Source organism: Zootoca vivipara, chromosome 2 (genome assembly GCF_965207765.1).
Source record: "Zootoca vivipara chromosome 2, rZooViv2.hap1.1, whole genome shotgun sequence".
Taxonomy (NCBI): domain Eukaryota; kingdom Metazoa; phylum Chordata; class Lepidosauria; order Squamata; family Lacertidae; genus Zootoca; species Zootoca vivipara.
The window spans coordinates 28,467,738-28,493,056 of record NC_142584.1 but is presented as its reverse complement, the minus strand read 5'-3'; the positions used below and the strand labels follow the sequence as shown (position 1 = coordinate 28,493,056).

At 47.7% G+C, this 25,319-nt stretch overlaps 1 protein-coding gene and 1 long non-coding RNA gene across 5 annotated transcripts in view; one reads left to right on the top strand and one right to left on the bottom strand.

The window, feature by feature from the left end:
• The first annotated feature begins 524 nt into the window (after positions 1–524).
• Positions 525–23,336, top strand: LOC148686790 (uncharacterized). The gene is made up of 3 exons (XR_015948388.1): positions 525–678; positions 15,009–15,179; positions 22,655–23,336. It is a non-coding gene; the product is annotated as an uncharacterized LOC148686790 (long non-coding RNA).
• The window catches only part of GCGR (glucagon receptor), a 41,361-nt gene continuing 17,980 nt past the window's right edge, over positions 1,939–25,319 (bottom strand). For 3 of the 4 annotated variants that reach the window (XM_035104244.3, XM_088663033.1, XM_088663031.1), the window contains 13 exons: positions 16,612–16,752; positions 16,418–16,514; positions 15,302–15,409; positions 13,366–13,487; positions 13,076–13,182; positions 11,391–11,544; positions 10,338–10,497; positions 5,672–5,732; positions 5,355–5,424; positions 4,368–4,456; positions 3,880–4,018; positions 3,707–3,748; positions 1,939–2,829 (listed from right to left, as the gene is read on the bottom strand). In XM_035104244.3, coding sequence (XP_034960135.2) covers positions 2,536–2,829; positions 3,707–3,748; positions 3,880–4,018; positions 4,368–4,456; positions 5,355–5,424; positions 5,672–5,732; positions 10,338–10,497; positions 11,391–11,544; positions 13,076–13,182; positions 13,366–13,487; positions 15,302–15,409; positions 16,418–16,514; positions 16,612–16,665 — 1,497 coding nt within the window. In that variant the 5' untranslated portion in view covers positions 16,666–16,752 and the 3' untranslated portion in view covers positions 1,939–2,535. Of the gene's footprint in view, positions 2,830–3,706; positions 3,749–3,879; positions 4,019–4,367; positions 4,457–5,354; positions 5,425–5,671; positions 5,733–10,337; positions 10,498–11,390; positions 11,545–13,075; positions 13,183–13,365; positions 13,488–15,301; positions 15,410–16,417; positions 16,515–16,611; positions 17,023–25,319 lie in introns of those variants that run through there. The other variant, XM_088663032.1, reaches the window with a different exon arrangement.

Here is a 25,319-nt window from a genome sequence, read left to right as displayed (position 1 = left end):
CAGGTCAGATAACGTGAACAGTATTTAATCTTAAAAATACACCTTGGCAGCTTTAGGGGGACCTTTCTTAGATCAACCTCTTACAATTCTGCACTGCCTGAACTTTATTCCAGCTCATTCTATGTGTACATGTCCCTTTAGTACATACTCCTACTATTCTCATAAACACATGAAGAACTGAGGGTAAGAGAAAGTGAGCTGACCAAGGTCGTACAGTGAATCTAAGGCAGGAAATGGAACTCCAACTTTCCAAAGGTAACCCCAAGTGTGCTGGATCACGTTTTCATGCTCCTTTCCCCCCAACCTCCACCAGAAGTAAAGAGAACAAGGCCTTCACAATGAAAATGCTAGTCCTTCCGATATTTTCCATGTGATGAATGACCACCTGTGATGGAGACCCCCTGAGCAGTCCTATTGGACTTAACAGTTGGAGCAAAGGCTTTAAAAAAAAACTTGCTCAATTGTTACGCAGCAGAAAATAATGAAAATTACGTTTTTGGTTTATAGTTGATTCCCATTTACAGGAAAGCTGCAGAAGCAGAAAGAAAGCAATCTGTCTAAGATCAGACAACAAGTACATGGCTAGAAAGCATTCTGTGCCCACAGAGGGAATCCACACCACAGTATATGGGCAGACCAGTGATGGGATGGAAGAGGAAGAAACCAGGCTGGAAGCAGGTAAGGATCTGCTCTCTGCTCCACCGGGCCACCTGCCTCCCAAGGCCTGCCACAGCTGAAGGTGATTGCTTCCTGCCAGTGCTTAGACTGGCTGCAAATGGGAATGGGCAAGAGGGAGGTAGCAGGAAGCTGATGGCTTCCGACTGCTCTGATGATTTCCTAACAGGCCTGCACTGAAGACTTCTTCCATACTGCAGTTGGTGTCTAGCTATGGCACATCACTAAGATGTGTATGCATGGAGTTATTATGTGGCTGTTCATGCTCAAGCCACATTTGTGCTTGCATGTGTGCATATGTGGATGTACATACGCTGTTGTTGTTTTTTTAAAAAAATAAGCAGCTTTTTTTGGACAGCGTGGAATGCAGTGTTCTTAAAGCAGAACGTTCCTGTGGTTGCTGCTTGGAGATTTTGGAATCAGAGGGTGCTAGTGAAGCACTTTTGTAAAGGGACTTGGGGACTGGACAGGACATCACACAGGGGTAGGAGTTAGCAATTACCTGTTTCTTGCAGTGGTTCTAATTTAAAGCTGCTGTGCTGTGTGGCCTCCCTGGAAATGTTAGTACTTCTGAAGGACAAGGCTGGTGCAGGACACCTGTTCCTGTCCATGCTGGTGAATGAAAGGCAGTCCAGGCCCCAGCAAGGATAAACATCTCAGTGCATCAGGAGGCACCGTCTAAGTTGCCAGGACATATAGCACAATTTATTGGGTCCTTCAATCACCCGAATATTGGCACTGGCAGGCAGACATACGCAGACACAGAAGTGGCCCTCAGAGCTTGTATTGCCCACACAAGTAGATTTACAGAGTCACCCAGCACAGAAGGCGCAAGCATGCCCACAGTGTGGATGCAATGGTACAGCCACATACAAAGTCAAGGACCCAAGTGAGCCATGTCACTTCCACATATATATACTGAATGGTAGTACTGTTTTCCTTCCAAACTCTGCAGGCAATGCTTTCTGCACCTCCCCAAAATATTTCTTTAAGTGGTATGCCGTCAGAAGGCAAAGACGTCTCTGTTCCAGAGACTACATTTTCATATGTGCGAAAGTGGATCTGCAAAGTTTGTACTCGGAGAGCCCAAGTTCTGCAACCACTAAATTTGACCTTTTGCAAACAGGACACTTTACATTGGACAATTATACATACATTTGCATCTTTTGCTGCACAATTTGTTTAGGGGAAATGAAAGAAACACATGATAGCTTTTAGATATATCCTTCCCTATGAGTGATTTTTAAAAAATTGCACAGACCCTTGTGTGTGTGTGTGTGTGTGTGTGTGTGTGTGTGTGTGTGTGTGTGCACCATTTAGCAGATAGTGCTTGTTCTCTGTAATTTATGAGGTCTAGAAACTTGGTTGTTGTTTGGGGTTTTTTGTGTTTTTTTTTTAAGAGGAAGCTGAGATTCTTAAGGAGTCTGATCAGTGCTGATTCTGGCACAATCATAAATGTGCAGACTTTCAAAGTTTCCTAACAATGGTACAGAATCTCCTCCCACTACAAAGCTTGTTTGGCATTGTCACCTCTGTCAGGATGCCCTGTGGCTGGGCTGTCCCTCTCCTTCCTTTCATTCTGCTCACCCCTGGATCTTATGCCCTGGAGCATTCGGCATGCGGACAGGCAAGGCAGCTCATCTTGCTGGGTCTCTCGTACACATGTCTCCCTCCAGCACGGAAAAGGAATTTGCACCATGTAGTCAGTGCTGAGCTGCTTGGCAGAGGGCACAGTTTCCAGTCACATGTCCCACAGCCTCCTGGGCTGCCAGCTGCCCTCCTTGCTCTGCAGGACGGCCGCCTCAGGGGGCAAAGAGTGAGACAGGCCCCATACGCCAGGGGCAGACGGGCAAACCGGCTTCAGAGGTTGCTCTCTGCTGTGTCAGGGAACTCGTAGCAATGGGGCTGCTCGGCCACCGCCAAGTTCTCACTGGCACTGCATGCTGTCCTCTCCAGGTACTGTGTGCTGGTGTGCATGGTGGCTTGGCTGCGGCCCAGCCCATTGAGGTAGTTGCCAACCAGCTTGTGCTTCTCACCGGTCCTGGTACCCCCGTTGCGGACATGGGGTGTCTGGCTGTACGTGTGCTTGTATTCCTCTTCTATGTCCCAGCCAAGCTTCCAGCGCGTCCATTTCTTCATGAGCTCTGACTGCACCTATGCAGATAGAAACGTTTGCGGGGAGGTTGTGTTATTTACTGGTTTGAGGTTGTATTTTAAATATTATTATCCACTGTAGGATGCTTTGCCACAAATGGCAGGATCATAAACCTTTATAAATGAACTCATGCATATGAGAAACACAGCCAGTTCAAGGGCTCACAACTGCAAGTTACATACAAACGTGTATTTGAACATGTGTGCTTCATGTAGTGAAAAGCAACCTCGGAAGGGAAAAAATTTTCAAGGAGAAGGGTGCCTAAAATGTTCCCCACTACCATTTTTACTGCATCTCTCCCCCGCCACATGACACCCTCAAATTCCAAAATCAGCAGCGCAGACTAGACCTTTGCCGAGAAGATCTGACATTTTGGAGATGCGAGGATGCGGTGGAAAAAAATCGAACAGAGAAAGGGCTAAGCACCACCTCTCTTACCGCTCTGTCCACTGAAAATTGCACATGCCCCTTTCCGAAACCTGCTTCTTACCATGTGCAGCTGGTTGGTTGCAACAGAAATGGGTATGTAAAGAAGCAAACACAACCAACAACACTTGCACAGATTCTGTTGTACTTGTAACAACAGCTCTGCACTGGTTGTGTTCTGCCCACACAGTTCCAGTTACATGGGCGGCAAACACACATGGATGAGGAGCTTTGACTGCATCTGCCTTCTTACCACTTGAATTAAGCTGGGTGGGTCACTCATCTCTGACAGTATTTGAAACGACATTGCATCTTGCTCCAGCTGTGCCTCCAATACCACTCAGATAATACAGGTGGAAATCATCCTTGCTGCCATATATTACCTACCTGCGCAGCTTGTCCTGTATCTCCCTCCACCACCACCACCACCCCAGTTTAGAGCACACTTACCTCCTTATTCACAAAGCAGTAAAGAATGGCCACCAGCATTCCCTAAAGAGGCAGAGAAGTCTATCAGAATAATGCCATTTAAAAAAATAATCATTGCAACCAGAAAGGCTTGTCTCTCTATGTATGAATATTGAATGGGCCTGAGCAAAGAAAAGACTTCTGGTGTGCCTCACCTGGAAGGAGCTGAGGAAGAGGTCAAAGAAGAGCTTGACATAGCGCAGCGTGCCCTGGGCATGCTCATCGGTGACAAAGGCGAAAACCACCTCGTGGATTCCCAGCAACGGGATGAGCGTCAGTGTTGACTTGGCCAGCCTAAATGGGGCATCAGCTAATTAGAATGCATCACAAGCAAAAGGCAGCAGCATCCCACAGTATTCAGTCCGAACCCCATATGAACCACCTACCTGGTGGAGGGACGAATGGGCTTATGAATGGCATGAAAAGAAACCCACTGGACTCGTATCGAAGGCCACTTAATAAACCCACAAGTCAGTGTACCCGTCCCCAATACCCATGGATGTGTGGAAGGGATACCCCTAACCTACGAAGGCTGTGATGCCATGGGCAATGATGGCATAAACAGGACATCATGGAATCTTCCCATCCTGGGGAAAAGCTATGGCACTGTAGAGCAGGGAAGGGTGGGAGCAGGAGCCAGTACCGGAATTTGTAGTCTGTGTAGCGCATCTGGTGGGCACGGAGCTTAGAGACCAATATCTGAATGATACGGATGAAAATGAAGAAGTTGATCTGAAAGAGAGAGAGAGAGAGAAAGTGGCTGAGTGGGAAGAAGAGGCAGGACTGCAGGAGAGTCAAAAGACACACATAGCAAATAAGGGTCTAATTTTTAGCCACAATTACAACTGTTATTAATTCTGGACCCATCATAAGCTCTCAGTGGCTTGCACAGGTCTCGCCAAAGTGCTCCATCCAGGCTGCGACCATGTCTATGCATCCATAGCTTCACCGGGGGCTATAGGATTAGACATTTGCAGAGCATTTGCTGAGTCACTGGTACATATGCATGCTAATAACATTTTGTGATTTGAGCACTTAGGGAAAGTGCTAACTATAATATACATACTAAATTATTGTTATTGGTAACATGGACAACAGGGGTGGCTTATCTTAGGCTTGGAGGCTGAATCGCGTCCCCAAATAATGCTTTCTCACCCCACCCCAAGGACATTTTGACAGCACAAAAAACAATTTAGCTAATTAGTTGACACAGTGCTGGTTTAAGCACCTTTGTCCTGCTCAGCACCTTCATGGTGATGCTGTGTGCCCTCTCCCCTGACTTGATCTTTTTATGAAGGGGGAGAAGGGTTGATAATTCCCTCAGCTGATCTGCATCCATCAGTTAAGGAAGTGGGCTGTGTGCCTCTGTGTGCATACCCCCAACATGGCTAATGTGGCTTTCAGGCCAAAATAGGTTCACCACCTACCCCGGGCCTGACAAGGTGCATCAGCATTGTGGGGCTTGAACATTTTATTGCTTGGAGATTGCCCTGTTCATTTTTCAGGAACACCAAATAAGAAGGCTGGAGGCAGGAAAACGATTGTCCCCTCTGCATTTTTTTGGACAAGGGCAGCCATTGTGGGCGGTTCAGTGGGCATCTGAGACAAGCAAGGAATAAACAGAACTCACCAAGATGGCCAGGAACACAGGGAAACGCAGGATCCACCAGAACCCCATGTTATGATTGGTACTCCAGCATCTCAGGAAAGAAAGAAAGAAACCATGGAATATTGTGTGCAACAAATCTGGCCTGGCATACATGCCCCTGCCCATTTCCTTGCAGCAGCACCCCACCCTCACTGCTTACACTTACTACAATGTTGTCTTCTCACACTCATAGCCCTCATAGGAATGTCACCTGTTAAGTTGCCTGGCGATGGCAGAAGCATTACAGATAACCTACAAACAGTTTGCACAGCAGAGAGACATGTTGTCCTGGAACTTACTGAATATTTTCATAAAGAAATTTCACCACTACCCATGGCACAATGAAGAGTACTGGGGCCCCTGGAAGAAAAAAAGAGAGAGAGGATTTATATCTAAAAAAGGAACAGCCTCTGTCTGGCAGGGCAGGAATTTAACCTGAGAATAGTTTCTGCTCTAGATTCATCCTGACTCAAGATCTGCCAGTGGCTTATTAAATGCAACCAGGAGATGCAGGGAGTCAAGGGATCCTTGGAGTTATATATCCTCTAGGTCAGGCATCCCCAGACTTTGGCCCTCCAGATGTTTTGGACTACAATTCCCATCTTCCTCGACCACTGGTCCTGTTAGCTAGGGATCATGGGAGTTGTAGGCCAAAACATCTGGAGGGCCGCAGTTTGGGGATGCCTGATCTAGGTGAAGAAGCCAATCTAAGTTGACAGATCTTGTCTCCATGAACATAGAGACATTCCAACCTGGCCTGGTTGCCACATATACGTTTGCCAAATGGTATAATAGCACATGTGGTTTAGGCAAGGCTTCACAGGAAAGAGATAAAACTTCAGATTTCCAGGCAAGACCTGGATATTTCTAGATTGCGAAGGGACTGCCCCCCACCACTGCATTGTGCTCTCCTCCCAAACCTGCTCCAGGTCCCTCTCCCAATCTCCAGAGCAAACTTGCAGGCAGTGGCAGGGGTGTGAAGGGGGAGGAGAGGGAAGGGAAGTCCCATCATGTTTGCAGGAGCCATTCTGCTCATGAAATGACTTTGTTGGATACAACAGTGTCTGTATAATTGCTTAGTAGGAAGCAGCTAGCAAGAGGCACAAACGACATTGTTATGGGAGAGTTTATTGCAGACTCAGTGATGTTTGTGCAGACCAAGTTTTCGGCAGTGACCACATGACATCAAAATGCCATCCCATATGATATAGTATACCTTTTTTCCTTTTATGTTGTTCAATATAACAACAACAACAACAACAATACACCACCCAATATCAGCATTGTGTGGGCACCGTGCAAAGCTTGCATGCATGTGTAGCACTGAGATCACAATAGACTGCCACGTGGAAGCACCATCAGACACATTCAAAACAGAATGTGGAAAAGCATATTTATTTATTAAATTTATATCCTACCCTTCCTCCCAAAGGAGCCCAGTTTATGGATTAAACCTGCTTCAAAATTTAGTTGGACTACAACTCCCATAATCCCTGATCATTCACCCTGCTGGTTGGGGCTAATGGGAGCTGGAGTCCGAGGACATCTGGAGGGCACTAGGTTGACTACCCCAGGGATAAGATGCATCAGAAATCGGCATCAGAAGTTGGCATAAGTTGGCATCAGAACAGAAGTCCCATACAGGCAGTAGTAATTGGGCAGTGGTATGATAAGAACCATATGTTAGCCAGAGTGTAAATATCTCTCACCCACTGTTGTCTCTGGTCAAATAGATGCTATCGGGCGGTGGTGGTTGCTGCTGCTGCTGCTACTGTTACAATGTCTCAAAAATCTACTTGATCTGAGACCATAGTGGGGTAAGAGGGTAGGTGATCATTTTTACTGCAAGCATCAACAACAGAATGCCCTCAAAAACTACAATCTCTACATGGCCTTAGCTGCAATACAATGTGCTGTTCCATGTAGAGCTGCTTGCCCTTTGGGGCAAACATTACTAGTCATGAGGGATGGATGATTATTGCCAAGAACAGCACTGTCTCCTTCCCATCTCCCCAGTAATGTTTACTGAAAGAAGACAGATGAGACGGTGTCATTATTGTGCCCAAAATGTCCCCCCCTTTGCTGTAAGGAGCAGCCAATCGAGTGCAGGAGGTGGGGCTTGGCATGCTTCTGTTTCTGTTATTTCTGATATGAGCTCACCTGATCTGTGCCTCCCAGGCCAAAGTGTGGGTCTGAACTTACCGGTAGTTAGCTGACGTCTTTCACACTTGCCAAATGTTCTAGCACAGTTCTTGCCTCAAAACATGTGCCCAAATGTGTTTAAGAATTGGTCTTTTGAGGGGGAAACGTTTAGAAATATGTATTTTGAGACAAGAGGTGTTTGGAGATGCATATTTTGAAAGACTGTTAAGTTCAGATACATGCTTACATGTTGACTAGGGGCTGCTGCCCTACGCTCCCTTGACACCTCACCTGACCCCTGGCCAATCCCCTCACAGTTTTCCTTCCTTCACAGCTTGTCCCAAACCCCTGCCCCACCCCTGCTCATCCCACACCCCTCCTTCCCCCTCTCCTCACAGCTCACCCCAACCCCACCTTTTAAAGTAAGGAAGTCTGAGGCACTTCAGAGAGCTGTTTTCTGAAGCTCCTGCCCCCTGTTAAACCTTTCTGCAGCCCTGTTTAACAGAGCGGGACAGATGTTTCAGAGAGCGGTTTGTCAAACCTCTCTGTGGACCACTTCTTCCCCTCTGTTCAACACCTTGCCTGGGCCACTTTCCACCCACGCTGTGCACTTGCCAAATGGCCTGCTTGCCCACTTATACCTGCATGCTGTTATGCTGGAGTTGGCATGGCTGCCTACTGGGGGCCACGTGAACTCCAGCGTGACAGCAGCCTTACGCTTCTTTTTGTATGGGAAGAAATGTGAATTGTCACGTGGAATTATTATGTTTTAAAATTGCAGCTTAATGTGTTCTTGCAGAATGCCTGCAAAAGTGACACAGGCTGCAAACAGACTGATTCACCCATCCCTAGGGTTGGCAAACTTTGAGAATGATGAAATCACATCCACCTATCTTTTGCTGGATGTTTACTAGGAAAACCGAGAGAGAATACGTTGTTGCTCTTCTCAACTGCAACCCATGCATCATTCATAACACGTCTTGCTTGCCCTTTAGTCTCTCACTCTCAGAAAGAAAGAAGGCAGCTCTTTAGTAGGTAGCTGGTGGTCACAAGGGTCAAATCTGACATTCAAGCAGGCATATCTTGATTTTCTCTTTTTAGAGGAAATAAAAAGTAAGGTAGGGATGCTCAATGCTGGCTTCAGAACCCCACAATTCCTAGCTAATCTGAAACCATTGCAAAGTTTGAACATGCAAGATTTTAATAGACAAAAATTACTCAGGAAGGCTCTAATAAAAGAGCACTTGGGACTTTATAATCTAAGTCAGGCATCCCCAAACTGCGGCCCTCCAGATGTTTTGGTCTACAGCTCCCATGATCCCTAGCTAACAGGACCAGTGGTCAGGGATGATGGGAATTGTAGTCCAAAACATCTGGAGGGCTGAAGTTTGGGGATGCCTGATCTAAGTATTGCCATTAAAAGACAGTGATTGCAGAAAGCCATTGATCAAGCAACATGCTCATTCAATGGCATATCTAGGTCTTCCACCCACAGGAGGGCTTGTGGAGGCTATCATTCTTCCAAAGTTGTTTTTTGAAATGTACAGAAAAGCAAAGCAAAGGTACCTCTGTTACTTACAGGAATAAACTCTGGGTAAAATGGCACTGTGTTGGTCAAGCAATGAGGCATTACCTGCCTTGTACTCAGAGTTTCTGTAAGCACAACTCAATTCACAGGACACTCCTACTGGAAGCAGGGGGCAGGTGATGTTTGCCAGTTCCTCTTTCCCCCTGAAGTCCCCCTGTGCACTCTGAACAATTGAAGGCGTAGGGGATCCTCTAAAACAGTGAGGGGGGGGAGAGAAAGGGTGAAATGGGCAAAAACGACCCTTTTCCCCTTCCTCCAGTGGGAGCTTCTGATGAGTCTCAGTCCCTTCCACAAACATAAAGAGTCCTTGAGTCCACGGAAATAACACTCTGGGCACCACCACTGTGTCGCTGCCAGCTCTGCTGGGGCTTTGTCTGTGCCACTGCTGCAGCACCACTGCCACTGTGCCTTCATTGCTGCAACCTCACTGCTGCCACTGCATCATGGTAGCACTGCAGACGCAGATGCCGTCAGAAGCAGATTTAGGGCAGTGTGACTGGTTCCACCATACTGGGTGCTGAACCTAGGGGATGCTGCAGGGCTTGCAACTATGACATAGTAAACTGAGCAGTGAGAGAAGGGTGCGTGCGGTGAATTTTGGCCCCAAACAGAGGACTACTGAAATTTGAAAGACCGAAGTCCAGCCCTGCTGTAGTGGTGGGGCTGGCAGCAGTGCACATATGGCAGAGGGCAGGGGGCCCCAGATTTGCAGAGAGGGGTGTCGTCGTGGAGGTGGGGGTGTTGCTGGGGTGATTTGCCTATAGCGGCAAATGTCACAGGCCAGCCCTGCTCTGGATCCAACACTGACCATTGTCACCATCATTACCTTCTGTGTCATACTCTCTCCGTCCCATAACTCTGAGACGAGGTCCCCATAACACAAGGGTGGGAATCCTGGCCTTAGATCCCCTACCCCCACAAGCCAAATTTATTTGACGTGCTGTTAACCAGCAGACTTGAAGTCACCGCCCATCAGCAGATCCCCTGGTCAAGCCGCGTCTCTGCCTGCACCACACCTGACGTCTTTCGAGGGAAACCATTTTGGCCCACGGACTGGAGCTTCCCCACCCCTGCCATAATAAACGGTGAAGATTAGCACAATCTCTAGCCACAGTGCCTTTCCTTCCCTGCCACCCTCAGTGACTCTCGCCCTGCTGTTTCTGCTCCAGTGAACGTGCCCCTGACACTCAATCACTCGCCCTTTCCAGGGCCTTGACAACCCTGAATATACTCACCCCAGCCGATGCAGAGGTAGAGGCTGAAGTAGCTGCGCTCGGAGAAGACGGCCAACACCAGCAAGTTGTGCAGGTAGAGCCCCTCCACCAGCAGCCAGCAATAGTTGGCCACAATGCCGTACTGCATGAACACAGTGGCTGCCCGGCACCTGGCTGCTGCCTGGGGGAATGGCAAGGGGTCAGTGTGAAGGGCAAGGAAAGTCCGGGAACTTTCAGCAAGAAGCTCTCCCCACCCCCCACCCCACAACCCAGCCCCTGTGTCAGCTTCAACACAAAGTGGACTTGTCCCTTTATCATGCAGATTCATGGGGGCAGCATTTTGCCACTCTCCATAGTTTTGTGGTTGGTGCATTAAAAACAAAAGCCACCAGTACAGCATCTTCGGTCTCAAGCGGCAGTAATGCGTAGGACTTGGCAATGAGGCAATGGCTTGGATCAAGTTTGGAAGTGTAGCTGGTTCAGGCTGCTTGGTGAGAGCAAAGCGTGGTGGTTCTGGTTCCCATAACCATGAGTGAAGGTGAATACTGAACCAGAGGAGGGTTGAAGAAGGTTCTATTGGGGATTCCTCTGGTCTGGAGATGATAACATTGCTTCATCTGAAGCAGGGCTTAGCCCTGAGGCCACTCCTCAATCCCACACGGTCCTGCCTTCCAGCAGTTTAATTCCAGACACCAGAAATTGCTCTTGCACTCTGTGGGTATGTTATTAAATCATGACTGGATGCATCAGAGAAACGATATAGCCGCCAAACTTATTATGGATTGCATTACAAGCTGACTTAAGCCTTGTGAAAGCTCTGTGAAAACATCCTATGCCTTTTCCCCCTTATTTGCTGGCTCTTGTGAATTTGTATGTGAAAACAACTACTTGGGAGTGGCGCCTAATGTGTAGCTACCAAGTAGTGTAGGCAGGGGTTGTTGGGTTACCATAATTGTTTATGTGTGGTGGAGAGGGGAATCAACTGAAGCTCCATGCTCCCTGGGGAAAGGGAACAAGGGAAATGAAAATTAAAGCAAGTGTAAAAAGCGGGGAAACCAGGAATGTTTAACTCACCTCATCACTCGGCCAAAGACCCACACTGTAGTCGTCAATCTTCTGGTTGAAGTGAGTGTTGAGCAGCTTGTCGATAATAAGCACCGAGATGCCCTTCAGGATGAAGGAGGCGAAGAGGTTCATGTGGATGTAGTTGCGCATGCAGTGCAGCTTGCTGGAGAGCAGGGAGCTTGTCAACAACGCCTGTCCAGCATGGCCAGCACCATGCAGCCAGTGCCTCTCCCCCAGACCTTCCTCCCAGTCCTTGCACCCTGACCTCTCTCTTTCACCCCACTGTACTAACCCCCCACCCCGCTCCTCCATGCATTGTGTTCTCCACTCTGCTCCTCATTCCACACCCATGCTCTACTCTCTCGTGAACTATCGTGTGGCTTACCCGGAACTCCTGGCCAATCTGGAAATATTTTGCAGATTTTGACCAGGAAATATTTTAATTAAATCCAGACCAAAGTGACCCAGGAAGGCACTTCGTTAGGGGTGGTGTTAACAAATCCCTATTCCCTTCACAGTGCTACAACTCCCAGAGAGGTATAACAATCAATCCCTTTTCCCAGGGAGTTCTGGGAATTGTAGTTCTGCGAGGGGGTCTCCTAATATCTACCAGCATCCTTAATGCTACAGCTCCTAGGATGCTTTGGAGAGAACCAGGGCTGTTTAAAGGGGTATGATGCGGCTTTAAATGTATAGTGCAGATAGGGTCATATTCTCTCTCCCTCTCCCTATTTCTCTCCCTCTCTGTCACTCACACCCACCCACCCACCCACTTCATTCAACTGACTAAGTACACACCCACACAGTCATATATTCTCATCACAAGTGCTACACAGCAACATGCATACTATCCCCAGAGTGGCTGGGGAAACCCAGCCAGATGGGCGGGGGTATAAATAAATTATTATTATTATTATTATTATTATTATTATTATTATTATTATTCCCAAAGTTGCATTCTGACATGGCTGCTTTCTCTACCACGGGGATAATTTTTATCTGGTGCCTGCTAGCAGAGAGACCTGTGACATTCCTGACCTTATACTTTTTTGGAAAATAAATTTGTAGTCTTGATGTGTGCACTTGCGTAACCTGCCATGCAATTAGGGACCCAAATGGATCGACCCAACAGAGTAAATGTAAAACAGCAGCAACAACCTTGTGGTGAAAAAAGAGGGTTGAATGAATCCACCTCAACTTTCTCTAATAAAATATATTTTTAAAGAAACACAAAACTGCAGTGTATGTACTTTGTCTCACTTGGTCAGAAAGATGCCAAAGATGTTAATATGTAAAGAGCAATTCCCAGCATCTCCAGTGTGGATGGATCCCTTCCAACTTAAAATAAATCCATTTCCACCCAACCAGATAGAATCATAGAATTGTAGAGTTGGTAGGGACCCTGAGGATCATCTAGTCCAACCCCCTGCAATGCAAGAATATGCAGCTGTCCCATACAGGGATCAAACTTAAAACCTTGCATTATCAGCACCGTGGTCTAACTGAGCTGTTATCTCACTTCTTTCCAGGCAGACCTACAGCCATCCTACTTCTTTCTAGGAGGACCAAATGAAATCTGGTCTGACTATCCCACTTCCCGGTTCTGTCCCCCTCACCACTTTGGGCACTGCCCCTCAATGTGGTCAGCCCCATCACCATCACCCCCACCCCTCCCAGGCCAGTTCCCAAGGCACCTGAAGCCCAGCAGCACAGCCAAGGCAAGGATCAAAGTGCAGAGTGACACCGAGTAGCCAACCGTGTACATCACCTTGAAGCTCCCGTAGATCTTAGCAAACCACTCCTGGAAGTAGAAAGAGAGGAAAGAGAGAATTTGAGGCCTCAAAGGGATGGTACTAATCCTGGTAATCTATCTGCTCTTTAAAATGGGTATAGTACGTTGAGTACAAAGTCAGTGGAGTCAATGGAGGTGGGGAATGTTCTTGCAGACAGCCCCCAGGACTCATTTAGATAGCCATGCTCTCACCTGCTCTAAGATGGTCTCGTTGTTCATCACACACTGATGAGCATCACGCAACGACTTCCCTTCGGGGGTGGTCACCCACTGTCCATCTGGGTCACACTTCTTGAATACATAGCCGTGCTTCACTGTAGGGAATGAAGGCATACAGTAAGGCAGGCTTCCTCAAACTTGGCCCTCCAGATGTTTTGAGATTACAGTATACCATATATACTTGAGTATAAGCCGACCTGAATATAAGCCGAGGCGCCTGATTTTACCTTTAAAAAAACTGGGAAAACTTTGAGTATAAGCCGAGGGTGGGAAATGCAGCAGCGACTGGTAAATTTCAAAAATAAAAATAAATACTGTCCAATGCCATTCCCAGCTGTCGGCGGTGGGGTGGGGGGGAGAAGCGGCAAGGAAGGATACCTTCCTTGCCGCTTCTCCCTCCCCACTGCCTCGCACAGAGCAGGCATAGGACAGGGGTTTGGAGAGTCGCAGCGCAGCACTTCTCCGAACCCCCGGTCCTGAGCCTTTCTCTGCTGCCGTCCGCCTCACTCAAGTATAAGCTGAGGGCGGCTTTTTCAGCACATTTCCCCTACCCATGCTTTTATGCATGTTGAATGATTATCTGATTATCCAGTTTCCAGAAACATTTTTGTGCTGAAAAGGTAGGCTTATACTCGAGTATATAAGTAATTCCCATCATCCCTGACCACTGGTCCTGCTAGCTAGGGATCATGGGAGTTGTAGGCCAAAAACATCTGGAGGGCCGCAGTTTGGGGATGCCTGGCATAAGGCAAGAAGAAGAAGAACCCCACTGAATCAGAAGGCCCATCTAGCACAGCATCCTCATTGCAAAGCAGCCATCCAGTTGTCTACACAAAGCCCACCAGCCAGAACCTGGGAGCAACAACCATCTCCCCACTTGCAATTCCCAGCAACTGGTATTCAGAGGCATATTGCCTCTTTCCATGAAGTCAGAACATGGTTAGTAGTCACTGATAGCCTTATCCTTTGTGATCTTATTAGGATTATTATCATAACTTCACCCCATACTTGTTCTGACCGTTTACCATTTGTTGTTATTCCTCTGTGCCTTGCCACAGTCCCCATCTCCTGCACTCTCAATACTTAGCCCTTGTCCTTCTCTAGCTTATCATCATCCCGGTCCTTCTTCATTCCCCTCCTGCCCATTTTCTTCACTTAGGGCTCAGCCACACTTTTGTTTGTCCCATGTTTTCTAGTATTTTGCATCACTCACAGGGGTCAGCAAACTTTTTCAGCAGGGGGCCGGTCCACCAACCCTCAGACCTTGGGGGACGACGACTATATTTTGAAAAAAAACTATGAACGAATTCCTATGTCCCACAAATAACCCAGAGAAGCATTTTAAATAAAAGCTCACATTCTATTAATATAAAAACACCAGGCAGGTCCCACAAATAACCCAGAGATGCATTTTAAATAAAAGGACACATTCTACTCATATAAAAACATGCTGAATCCCGGACCGTCCGCAGACCGGATTTAGAAGGCGATTGGGCCGGATCTGGCCCGCAGGCTTTGGTTTCCCTACCCATGCTTTTTATGCATGCTGAATGATTATCTGATTATCCAGTTTCCTGAGTATCTGGCTTTTCTGATTTTCTGACACTCTGGCACAGGTGAGCGGAACTGAAGGTGGAGACAACTTGAAAAGCGGACTATTGATTATAGGAAGTATGAACAAGAAAACATGGGGTTTCAAGGGTCTTTCCCTAAGGAAAAGCAGAGGCAGAAATCACAAGTGGGAACACCCAGGCCTGGACCAAATGGAAAATGGATGGCACAAAGAGGTATGGACTCAAGGCAAAGTGTGGCTGGGCCCTGAGTAACTCTCCCATGTCACTTTCTTCCTATTCCCCCCCTGCCAAGGCACAGGCCCATTCCAGTCTGCTGCTCCCCCCAGTGCACGCACCTTGGTCATACCAGGGCAGGTACCAGGGGCAGGAAACATTGACAGTGCTGTTGGGCTGTGCATCAGGCCAGCATGAGTACTTGTCAAAGGTTCGGTTGCAGACCAGCTCTGTCAAAGAGAGGAGGAAACTTAGGATCTGCATGTGATGTGGTGGTGGGAACAGCAGGTTGTATGTGTGTCTGAATGTGTGTGCAACTTTGTCCTTATTTTTCACTCTTTCTTTAATTAGGACGTTCATGTCCCTCAAATGTTTCATCAACCAGCAGAATTTGCCCTTGGGGCATATTTGGGACCCTTGTTGCCAGCTTCACATGCATGTATCTGCACACACAACTACCTAGTAATTCATCCACAAACCTCACCTCCACCCTCCCTCAGCCTACCCTTTATGCTCTACTGCTGTCTGAAACAGTTTTTACAGCAACTTCTTGAGAAAAAGAAGAACCCCTCATCTTTTGCATATGCTGATTTATGAAACAACACTTGCCTCTGGGACACAGCACTGTAGGTTGCTCATTTTCTCCCTCAAGCTTGGCATAGGGCCGTAGCTTGGTGGTAGAGAGAATGTTTTGCATGCAGAAGGCCCCAGGTTCAATCCCCAACATCTCCAAGTAGGGCTGCAAAAGACACTTTGTCCGAAATCCTGGAGAGCCACTGCTAGTGTGTGGGGAATGTTTGGCCCTCCAGATGTTGTCAAACTACAACTATTAGCCTCAGCAAGCATGGCCAATGGACAGGGATGATGGGAGTTGCAGCTGAGCAACATCTGGAGAGCCAAGGATTCACCACACCTGGTATAGACTCTACCAAGCTAGCATGGTGGTCTGACTCAATGTAAGGCAGTTTGCTATGCCCCTTAAGCTTCCAAAATTCTTGTCTCGTTTCCACAGCAGGCACAGATGCATGTGGTCCCAGCACCCAGCTGCTCATTGCCTAGCAAGGAGGCTGAGCTTATACAAACAAACAAGCAAGAAAAGCAGCTGGGTGGAAAAACTGACCAGGCTGTGCCTTTAAATGTCCATTGCACTTCAGAGTGATAAATGTCCAACCCCCTCCTTGCCCCCACCCCTGACTTCAGTGCTCTGATGCCCAACCTCCAGGGGGTGCTTGTCTCACCAGTGGATGGTGGCAGAAGGCTCATGTTGTGGTAGCACTCTTCGCTATAGGCCTTCCAGCTCTCAAAGAGGAAGTCCATGATCTGGGCTGAGGGTCCCTGAAGGAAAAAAAGACAGCAGAAAGGAGGACCGGCCTGATATGTACGGGCCTGGGGTGGAGAGGGGCTGGGGAGGGTTGGGGACCAAGGCCCTTACCTGAGGGCACACCACCAGTGCCAGCAGGATACTGAGAAGACGTGGCTGGGACATCCCTCTGCAGGGCTGCAAGGCCGCATTGGGATATTCCCAGAGCTGCTGGCTGCCTACAGAACGTCCTGCGGCCGGTTTAGCAGAGCCCTGCGAAGGATAAGATAGAACGCGAAAAGAGGGGCACTTAAGTCTTGCAAGCTTCTGACTGCCCTTCTGCAAACTCTAGGCTCCAGTACCCTGTCTCCAAGGTGGATGACGCACTCTGCAACTGGGTTTGTTGGGCTACATCCAGGAAGGCTGTCCAGTGCCAGGAAATTGTGGGCTGACAGGGACCTGTTAGGAGTGAATATGGCCACCGCAGCCTCCACCCAGATCAGGTGCTTGGTGCTTGTTGGTGGTTTGACCCTGCCTCTGGTTGGTGCGGGGAACCTTCTGACCCTCACTGGAGCCAGGAGGAATTGAGAACGCCCAATCTAGGGGGCTGCTTCAGATGCCAGTCACTGTAACAGGAGCCTGTTTGGGGGTGGGGAGCTATTTCAGGGCTGGATTTGGATCCAGGCCAAGTGCCCAGGGAGACTTGATCCACTACAATGCAGTACAGGGGGGCTGCCCTTTTCTTGCTCGTCTCCTCAGAGCAGCAGCATGCAGAGACTTCCCTGCCCCACAGGCCAGCTTGCCAAAGTCTGCAGCCAGTGCTGGGGAGCAGCATGTAGCCCAAAACAACAGAGCACGAGAAAAGAATCCCAAAGCCTTTGCATAGCTAGGCTAGACAGTGGATCTCTTGTACAGTTGTACCTTGGATCCCAAACGCCTTGGTACTGGGACGTTTTGGCTCCTGAATGCCACAGACCCGAAAGTGAGTGTTGCGGTTTGCAAACGTTCTTTGGAACCCAAATGTCTGATGGGGATTCCGTGGCTTTAGATTGGCTGCAGGAGCTTCCTGCAGCCAACCAGAAGCTGTGCTTTGATTTCTGAACGTTTTGGAAATCAAATGGTCTTCTGGATTCCGTTCGACTTCCAAGGCACGACTGTACTAGCAAAGGGAAACATGGGCACCTTTGAGGATAGGATGAGCCCTCTCCCAGGGACACCTCTGTCTATGCGGTATTGATTGGCAAAATAGCCTTGCCTTGTGGCCAGAGAACAGCAGTACTTTGGATTAGAAGGCAGGTGTGTGAGACAGAAAGAGAGAGAGAGGGAGATAGAGATGTGGGGAGTGGAGAAGATAGCAAAGAGTTCTGGAAATAATGGTTGCGTACACAGCATACATTTAAAATGCATTTCCTTTCTCGAAAGAATCCTGGGAACTGTAGTTTGTTAAGGATGAGGGGAATTGTATCACTGTAAGGGGTAGACGAGTTTTCTCTGGATTCAGGATGTGTCTGTGAAAAGGTGCTTTGAATGTAGGCAGTATACCCAGCCAATGTATCTGGGATCCAGAAAACTAGTAGGATTGTGTTGGTGGTTCTGACCTTGTGCTGTCTGCGGGGATCCAGCAAAGGGCAGTGTAGCTGTGCCGTCCGTGGGGTGGTGTCGGCAGCGACAGGATGCCACACCGAGGTACCAGGGAGCTGTGTGTGTGGTGTGTGCAGTAGGCAGTGCATGTGGGAAGGAGGGTAGGGCTGTTTGCGCCTTGCGTGGTGGGTAAGATGAGGCTTGCTGAAGAGGACACATGCCCCGATGCCTGGAGCCCTGATCTGGTTGTGGACAGTGGCTTGTGCATTCCATCATCATGACACTTCATGCACTCCTGCCAGCAGGGACTCTCTCCTTTCCTGATACAGAGTCAACTTCTCCCCACCAGTCCGTGTCTAGGAAAACATTTCATAGGGGGAGGGAACGAGGGGGAAGGTGCCAGTAGCGCTGCCCCTGGTCTGTTTACAGCTCCTGGCATAGCCCAGCTTAAGGCCAACCAGGCTGTTAATCATTAACACCCTCCAGGGATCTCCTGGCTCCAAATGAACCCAGGGATGTTGTTGCCTCCTAACCCCACAGCCTTCATCCTACTGCCGACAAAGGCCCCCATGTGTTCAGAAGGCTGGACTCCTTGGCTTAAAGACTGTGCTGTGTGTCTTTGTGGGCGGCTGTTGGGCAATGCCCGCCGTGCTGGCAACCCATCTGGGATAAACTCAGATTCACACCAGAGCTAAACCCTTCAATCCCTCTCTAATCTGGTTAAAGGGCTCCTGAATGGGATCACAGTGCTCCGGACACAAACCAAGTATTCTTGCTGTGTGCCTTGGAACAGACGGGCCATGCCTTTGGCCCAGATGCGGCCGGAACTTTTCTGGGATTGCAAGAGTGACCTTCCGGCTGTCCTGTGAAGCCAAAAATAAGCACTTGGCCTAAAAATGCCTGCTCTGCCCTAGAATGAAAGGCTCCTCGTGATCCACTAGGTCAATTCTTCAGCATGTGCTGGGCAACAAACAGTGGAAAGATCCCTGCATGCAGAGGGCTTACTTTCCCAAGGGCTACTTCCCAGAATGCCTGTATGTATGTATGTATGTATGTATGTATGTATGTATGTATGTATTTTTGCAGGAAGGATTCAAGCACAAACTAATAATAATAATAATAATAATAATAATAATAACAATAATAATAACAATAATAATTTATTTATACCCCACCCATCTGGCTGGGTTTCCCCAGCCACTCTGGGTGGCTTCTAACAGAAAAATGAAATAAAATAATCTATTAAACATTAAAAGCCTCCCTAAACAGGGCTGCCTTCAGATGTCTTCTAAAAATCTGGTAGCTGTTTTTCTCTTTGACATCTGATGGGAGGGCGAGCGCCACCACCGAGAAGGCCCTCTGCCTGGTTCCCTGCAACTTGGCTTCTCGCAATGAGGGAACCGCCAGAAGGCCCTTGGTACTGGACCTCAGTGTCCGGGCAGAACGATGGGGGTGGAGATGCTCCTTCAGGTATACTGGACCGAGACCATTTAGGGCTTTAAAGGTCAGAGGCCAAAGAGGGCAGAACAATGAATATAAACAACTGCTTTGTACAGTAGACTAGTGTCTACTCACCTTCACACACCCCTCTCTGTTCACTACCCAGACAACCAAGAGGCATTATCAAAGTGCAAGGACACATTCCAGCCAGGCAAAGCTGCTCATGGAGGGCGCAAAGCAGGGCCGGTGAGGATTGTGGCCTGGGGAGGATCCCAAGGGCCAAAGAGAGGGGCCTGGAGGGCTGCATTTGGCCTCTGAGCTCCCCCACTCCTGGGATAAGTTGTGGCAATATACATCTTCAGAATCGTTTTTCAAAATGTGAAATTCCTTTGGCAGGAGTCAGGGCAGTGATGGCCTCAGCTGATAGTCAGGGCTTTCATAGTTCTGTTTGTAACACTATGTGAGCCCCAACAATCAGCTGACTATTGGCACTTGGGCACAAATTGCAGAGCTCTCTGCATGGAGAGGTGGGCAAAAAGAGGGGGCGAGGGTCACCTGGTGTCATAGTGACGTTAGGCGATTGAGAGGTGGGGCTCTATTGTTGCGTCAAGTACATGTCGTTGAATACACCAGTCTTGGGTGGGGTGGGGGGACTCAGTCACAAAAATGATACAGGAGGATGGGGGAGAAGTGTTGAAAACCGCTCCCTGAGCACTGCAGCTCTGATCCATTTTGCTTCTCCCCCACAGTAGTTAAAAACATGGGTGATCAAGTTCCTAGATCTTCTGTATCATGTCTAGTTTTGTCCTAACAATTGTAGTGCCTTTTGGACTATGGAGCCAGTGTGGTGTAGTGGTTAAGAGTGATAGACTCGTAATCTGGGGAACCGGGTTCGCGTCCCCGCTCCTCCACATGCAGCTGCTGGGTGATCTTGGGCTAATCACACTTCTTTGAAGTCTCTCAGCCCCACTCACCTCACAGAGTGTTTGTTGCGGGGGAGGAAGGGAAAGGAGAATGTTAGCTGCTTTGAGACTCCTTAGGGTAGTGATAAAGCGGGATATCAAATCCAAACTCTTCTTCTACGGTAGGAGGATAGTTCAAAAACTAACTAGCCCATTATAAAATCACAAACGGAAGTGTGCTTCAACACAAACAAGACTTTTCTTCCATATAAGCACCATTCGCTCACTTATTCTGGAGAATGCAGGCAACATCCCTTCTAAAGTTCCCCCATATTTCTCTGCACTGTCGGCTCATAGGCAGCCATTCTTACATTGTACATTGCAACGGCAGCACAAAACTTTCAGGCAGCACTATGTCCTTACCCAGTTTTCAGGTGGCATTCATGGATGTGGCTTGTGTGTGACCCTTACCCCGTCCCCTGCCATTATATCCAGCTAACTTCCCATGCTCTCCTCTGTGCTACGCTGCTAGTGTTCTTGGGTGTATAAATGGAAAACCTCGAAGTTTTATTGCTGCTTTCTCAATTTCATCAGTCCCGTAAGGATTACACCATGTGCAATTTCCAAGAAATAAGGCTGGAACTAGCAAAACACTGCTGGTCTTGGAGTTAATTTTAATAAAAAGTACATAAAAATTGGTGGTGGTTGTCTGACAGCATTTGGGGAGCAAACTGATTTGTAGCACTAAAAGAAGTTCCGGCATTTGAACACACTCCAGTTTTTAGATTCTCGAAAATGTGCTTTCAAGATTCTGCTCTAGATTCATTCTGCACTTCATTCTGGAAATGCATACTTTTGATGCTCCAAAACGAGCATCCTGAGAGCCAAAGCTAGAACTTGACTGGTCAGGAAGGAGCGAGTGGCGCATGTCCAATTTCCCCTATCTCTAAGGGACATTTTGAAACCTCTCAGAGCTTGTCAGAGGGACAGTAACCAGCCCATAGTCTGGAGGGCTGTTCCCAAGACTATCCCTCTATCCCTCCTCCCCTCCTTGTGTGGTTATTTTTAGCCCTGGGAAATCATGTTTCCTTAGTCCCTAATTGCTGCTTCTGTTTGGGAGCTGGGAAGCTCATTGATCAGGAAGCCAGCAGCGCCAGATGCTGCTTTTGCTCCTGGGCTGAGCTTTCTCCATATTTAGATAGTAGGACAGACAGATGCGTCTGTCATGATGAACCTTGCCTTGGTGGCAGCAGCATGCAAAAGCTTTTGCTGGGGACGTGGGCTGCTCTTGCGATTCCAGATCACATTGGCCTAGGTCCCTTGCCTGGTGATGATCCCTACTGGAAAACTTCTCTACCTGGCAATCCCCACGCCACCCTGTGGAGCCAGGATTTATAAGAGAGAGTTCCCCACCTGCATGTTGCTGAGCCACCTCCTTCCCCACCACTTGAACAAGCCCCCTTGTGCTGCCTCTCTCAGACTGTTCCCAGGTTCCTGGCCTCAGAGTTAACAGGAAGAGACTCTTCAACTGGCTTGCGAGTACCCCTGGTTGTTGACCCATGGCTCACTGCCCCAGGGAGCCCAAGGCCTCTGAAGTGGCTGTAGTTCACATAGGAATCACTTCCAAAAGGCAGTGGGATGGCGGGGGTGAGGAACCAGTCCTACTCTTCTTCTCCCCAAAGGTAAAGGCGGACATTTCTCCTTATTTTAGTGTTTTAATATTGCTCTAAATAAATAAACAAGCGTCTGTCCCTTGCCTGAGAAGCTCTTGCCACGAAGGCACTGGAATGCCTGGCTCATTCACGCACCACAAGAGCTGCAGACTTCCAAAAGGCTGAGTGCAGAGACCTCTGGCCTAGATCCCTCCTCTGTACAAACAGCTCCCGTTTGTCCTGATGTCTCTTCCCTGCCACCCCTTAGCCCAGCTGGACGGATCACCCTCCTGGCTCAGAGGAGCCTCTTCCTGCCCCCAACCCCAGCTGTGTCGGAAAGGGGTTTTCTGGTCTCCGGCCAGCTCTGTCCTCAGCCACCTCCTAATGCTTCAGGGAAGCTGCAGTACTGTCCAGGACCTCCTTTGTTGTCCCCCAGCCCCAGACACGCTCCTTTGGCCCTGCCTCATAGGGAAAGAGAGAGGGAAGGGGGAATCCATTTGTCTCCCTGCTCGACCCAGCTGTGACTCTGAATGATGTTTTCCCTGCCAGAGTGGCCTCTCTTTTCTCTGCTTGGCTAACGTACTCTAATTACTATTGCAGGCTAATGACCTTGGTCCCTGGAGACCCCAGTGAGAAAGCGCCTGGCTGGAGCCACAGTTGTAGTAAGGACGTATCACTCATGGGAACAGAGCAAGCTGCAACATACAGAGGCAGAGGAGGCCTCCATACTCTGGACACAGGAGGTCTACCTGCAATGATGCACAAAAACGGAAGAAGTTCCCACCAAAGAAGAATGGATAAATAAAGGGATGGCAAAGTTAACAGCTAGAACAGGCACCCCCAAACTGCGGCCCTCCAGATGTTTTGGCCTACAACTCCCATGATCCCTAGCTAACAGGACCAGTGGTCGGGGAAGATGGGAATTGTAGTCCAAAACATCTGGAGGGCCGAAGTTTGGGGATGCCTGAGCTAGAATAAGAGAGCCTGGTGGTGACTGCTTTGTGGAAGAACAGAAACCTGATTTGGACTATTTGAAGAAATATTATAGTATGATGAATTCATGATCAGGATTTGAACTATGAGCAACAGAAGGAATTAGAGATTATTGTATTATTGTTATGATATAAGAGAAGGAGAAACTAGGATACAGCAAAGGGGAGTACAGTAATAAAAACACCAAGGAAAATAGGGCGGGAAGTTGACAAAACAAAAGAAAAAATATGTATTGGAATGTATATGTGAATTTTTTTGAAAATTTAATAAAATATAACCAAGAAACGGCAAAAAGAGCCTACCTGCAGCATGTACATTTCCTGTTATATTATAAAACTTAGTGGGTGGGAATGGAGCTGTCATTGTACCTAAACTTGATCTATCTCACAGGTTTGTTGTCAGAATAAAACAACAATATATTGTAATCTGCTAATGGGTTAAGATTGGACAGAAATACAAATAAAATAATGCATCAGTCATGAGAGCTAGAAACTTTGGGTGAGAGCTAATATTTCCAGCAAACTGAACTAAGCTAGATGAGAACTCTTATCCACATTAAATGCACTCAGTTTAAGTGAATAGCACCTTGTAAGGTTTAATTATCATAATGTAGTCACCTGTGAAATGTTATACAACACTTAATAGAGAAGCTTTCTACCAGTCAATTTCAATCTCATTTTCTGTTTCTTTGCCTCAGCAAATTAGTCAATTATCTGCTGTTATTCCCCCTTACCCTCCGTCTTAAATTTCCTTAGATAATTATTATTAAACTGTATTCGGGGGGGTGGGAGCCTTTTTTGCTTTCAGAAATTGCTGCAGCTGTGACAAACTGCAGAAACGCAGTGACGCTTTTGTATTGCAGAAGAACTTTCAGTGCCAATAACAAGAGTATTCTAAATGAAATCGCAGTATCATCCTCAATCTTAGCTTGTGTTGTTGCCAGTAAAGGAGAGAGACTGCATCAGTTCTCCTTCCAGAATGGGAAGTTTGAGTATATATTTATGCTGAATCTGCTGCTACTTGAGAAATTCAGAAATACCCCTGTCTGGAGATGTAAATATGTTTTTTAAGATCTCTAGGCAACTTTTGGTGGTTTCCTTGCGAAAACGGCTCCAGGAAATTTGGGGGCTGCCCTAACTGGCAGATTTGCCCACTGTTACACAAGTATTGGTCACTTCTAGCCTGGAATGTTGCAACACTATACATGGGGCTCTAACACTGGTCATCTGCCTCACAAAGAAACAGACTCCAATTCTAGAGAAATAACTCAAAGGTGGCAAAAACAAAATAGCAATCCTGCTTTAATTTCTTGGTAGAAAAGCAATGACAAACCTAGACAGCATCTTAAAAAGCAGAGACATCACCTTGCCGACAAAGGTCTGTATAGTTAAAGCTGTGGTTTTCCCAGTAGTGATGTATGGAAGTGAGAGCTGGACCATAAAGAAGACTGGTCGCCGAAGGATTGATGCTTTTGAATTATGGTGCTGGAGGAGACTCTTGAGAGTCCCATGGACTGCAAGAAGAGCAAACCTATCCATTTTTAAGGAAATCAGCCCTGAGTGCTCACTGGAAGGACAGATCCTGAAGCTGAGGCTCCAATACTTTGGCCACCTCATGAGAAGAGAAGTCTCCCTGGAAAAGACCCTGATGTTGGGAAAGATTGAGGGCACAAGGAGAAGGGGATGACAGAGGACGAGATGGTTGGACAGTGTTCTCGAAGCTACCAACATGAGTCTGACCAAACTGTGGGAGGCAGTAGAAGACAGGAATGCCTGGCATGCTCTGGTCCATGGGGTCACGAAGAGTTGGACACGACTAAACAACAACAACAAAGATAAAATGGTCTATTTAGGTAAGCCAAGAAGCAGGATGATAGCTGTATGGAGAATAAGTTATGAGCTTTACATAAATAAATAGGGGTATTGTCAGTTATTGTTGTGAGATTCCCAGGATGCTTAGCAACATATGCAACAACTGTCCATTGCCAAAGGAAGATGGAGAGCATTATCAACAGGAGTATTGCAAAGTATTTAAAGGACTCGGGGGCACAGGCCAATGCATAAAATTTGCATAAAATATTGTTTTAAAGTTTAAAAATAAGACGAGAAAGGGAAAGGAGATCCATGACTGGTAAAAAAGACCTGGGACCTGAGCCTCTTGGATTGCCCCCAAACAATACCCATAATTACAAAAGAAATCTGATTATAAGCATTAACCCAACAGGTATCTCTGTCTTTCCCCCTTCCTCTCAGGCCCCTAGGGCCACCTATTC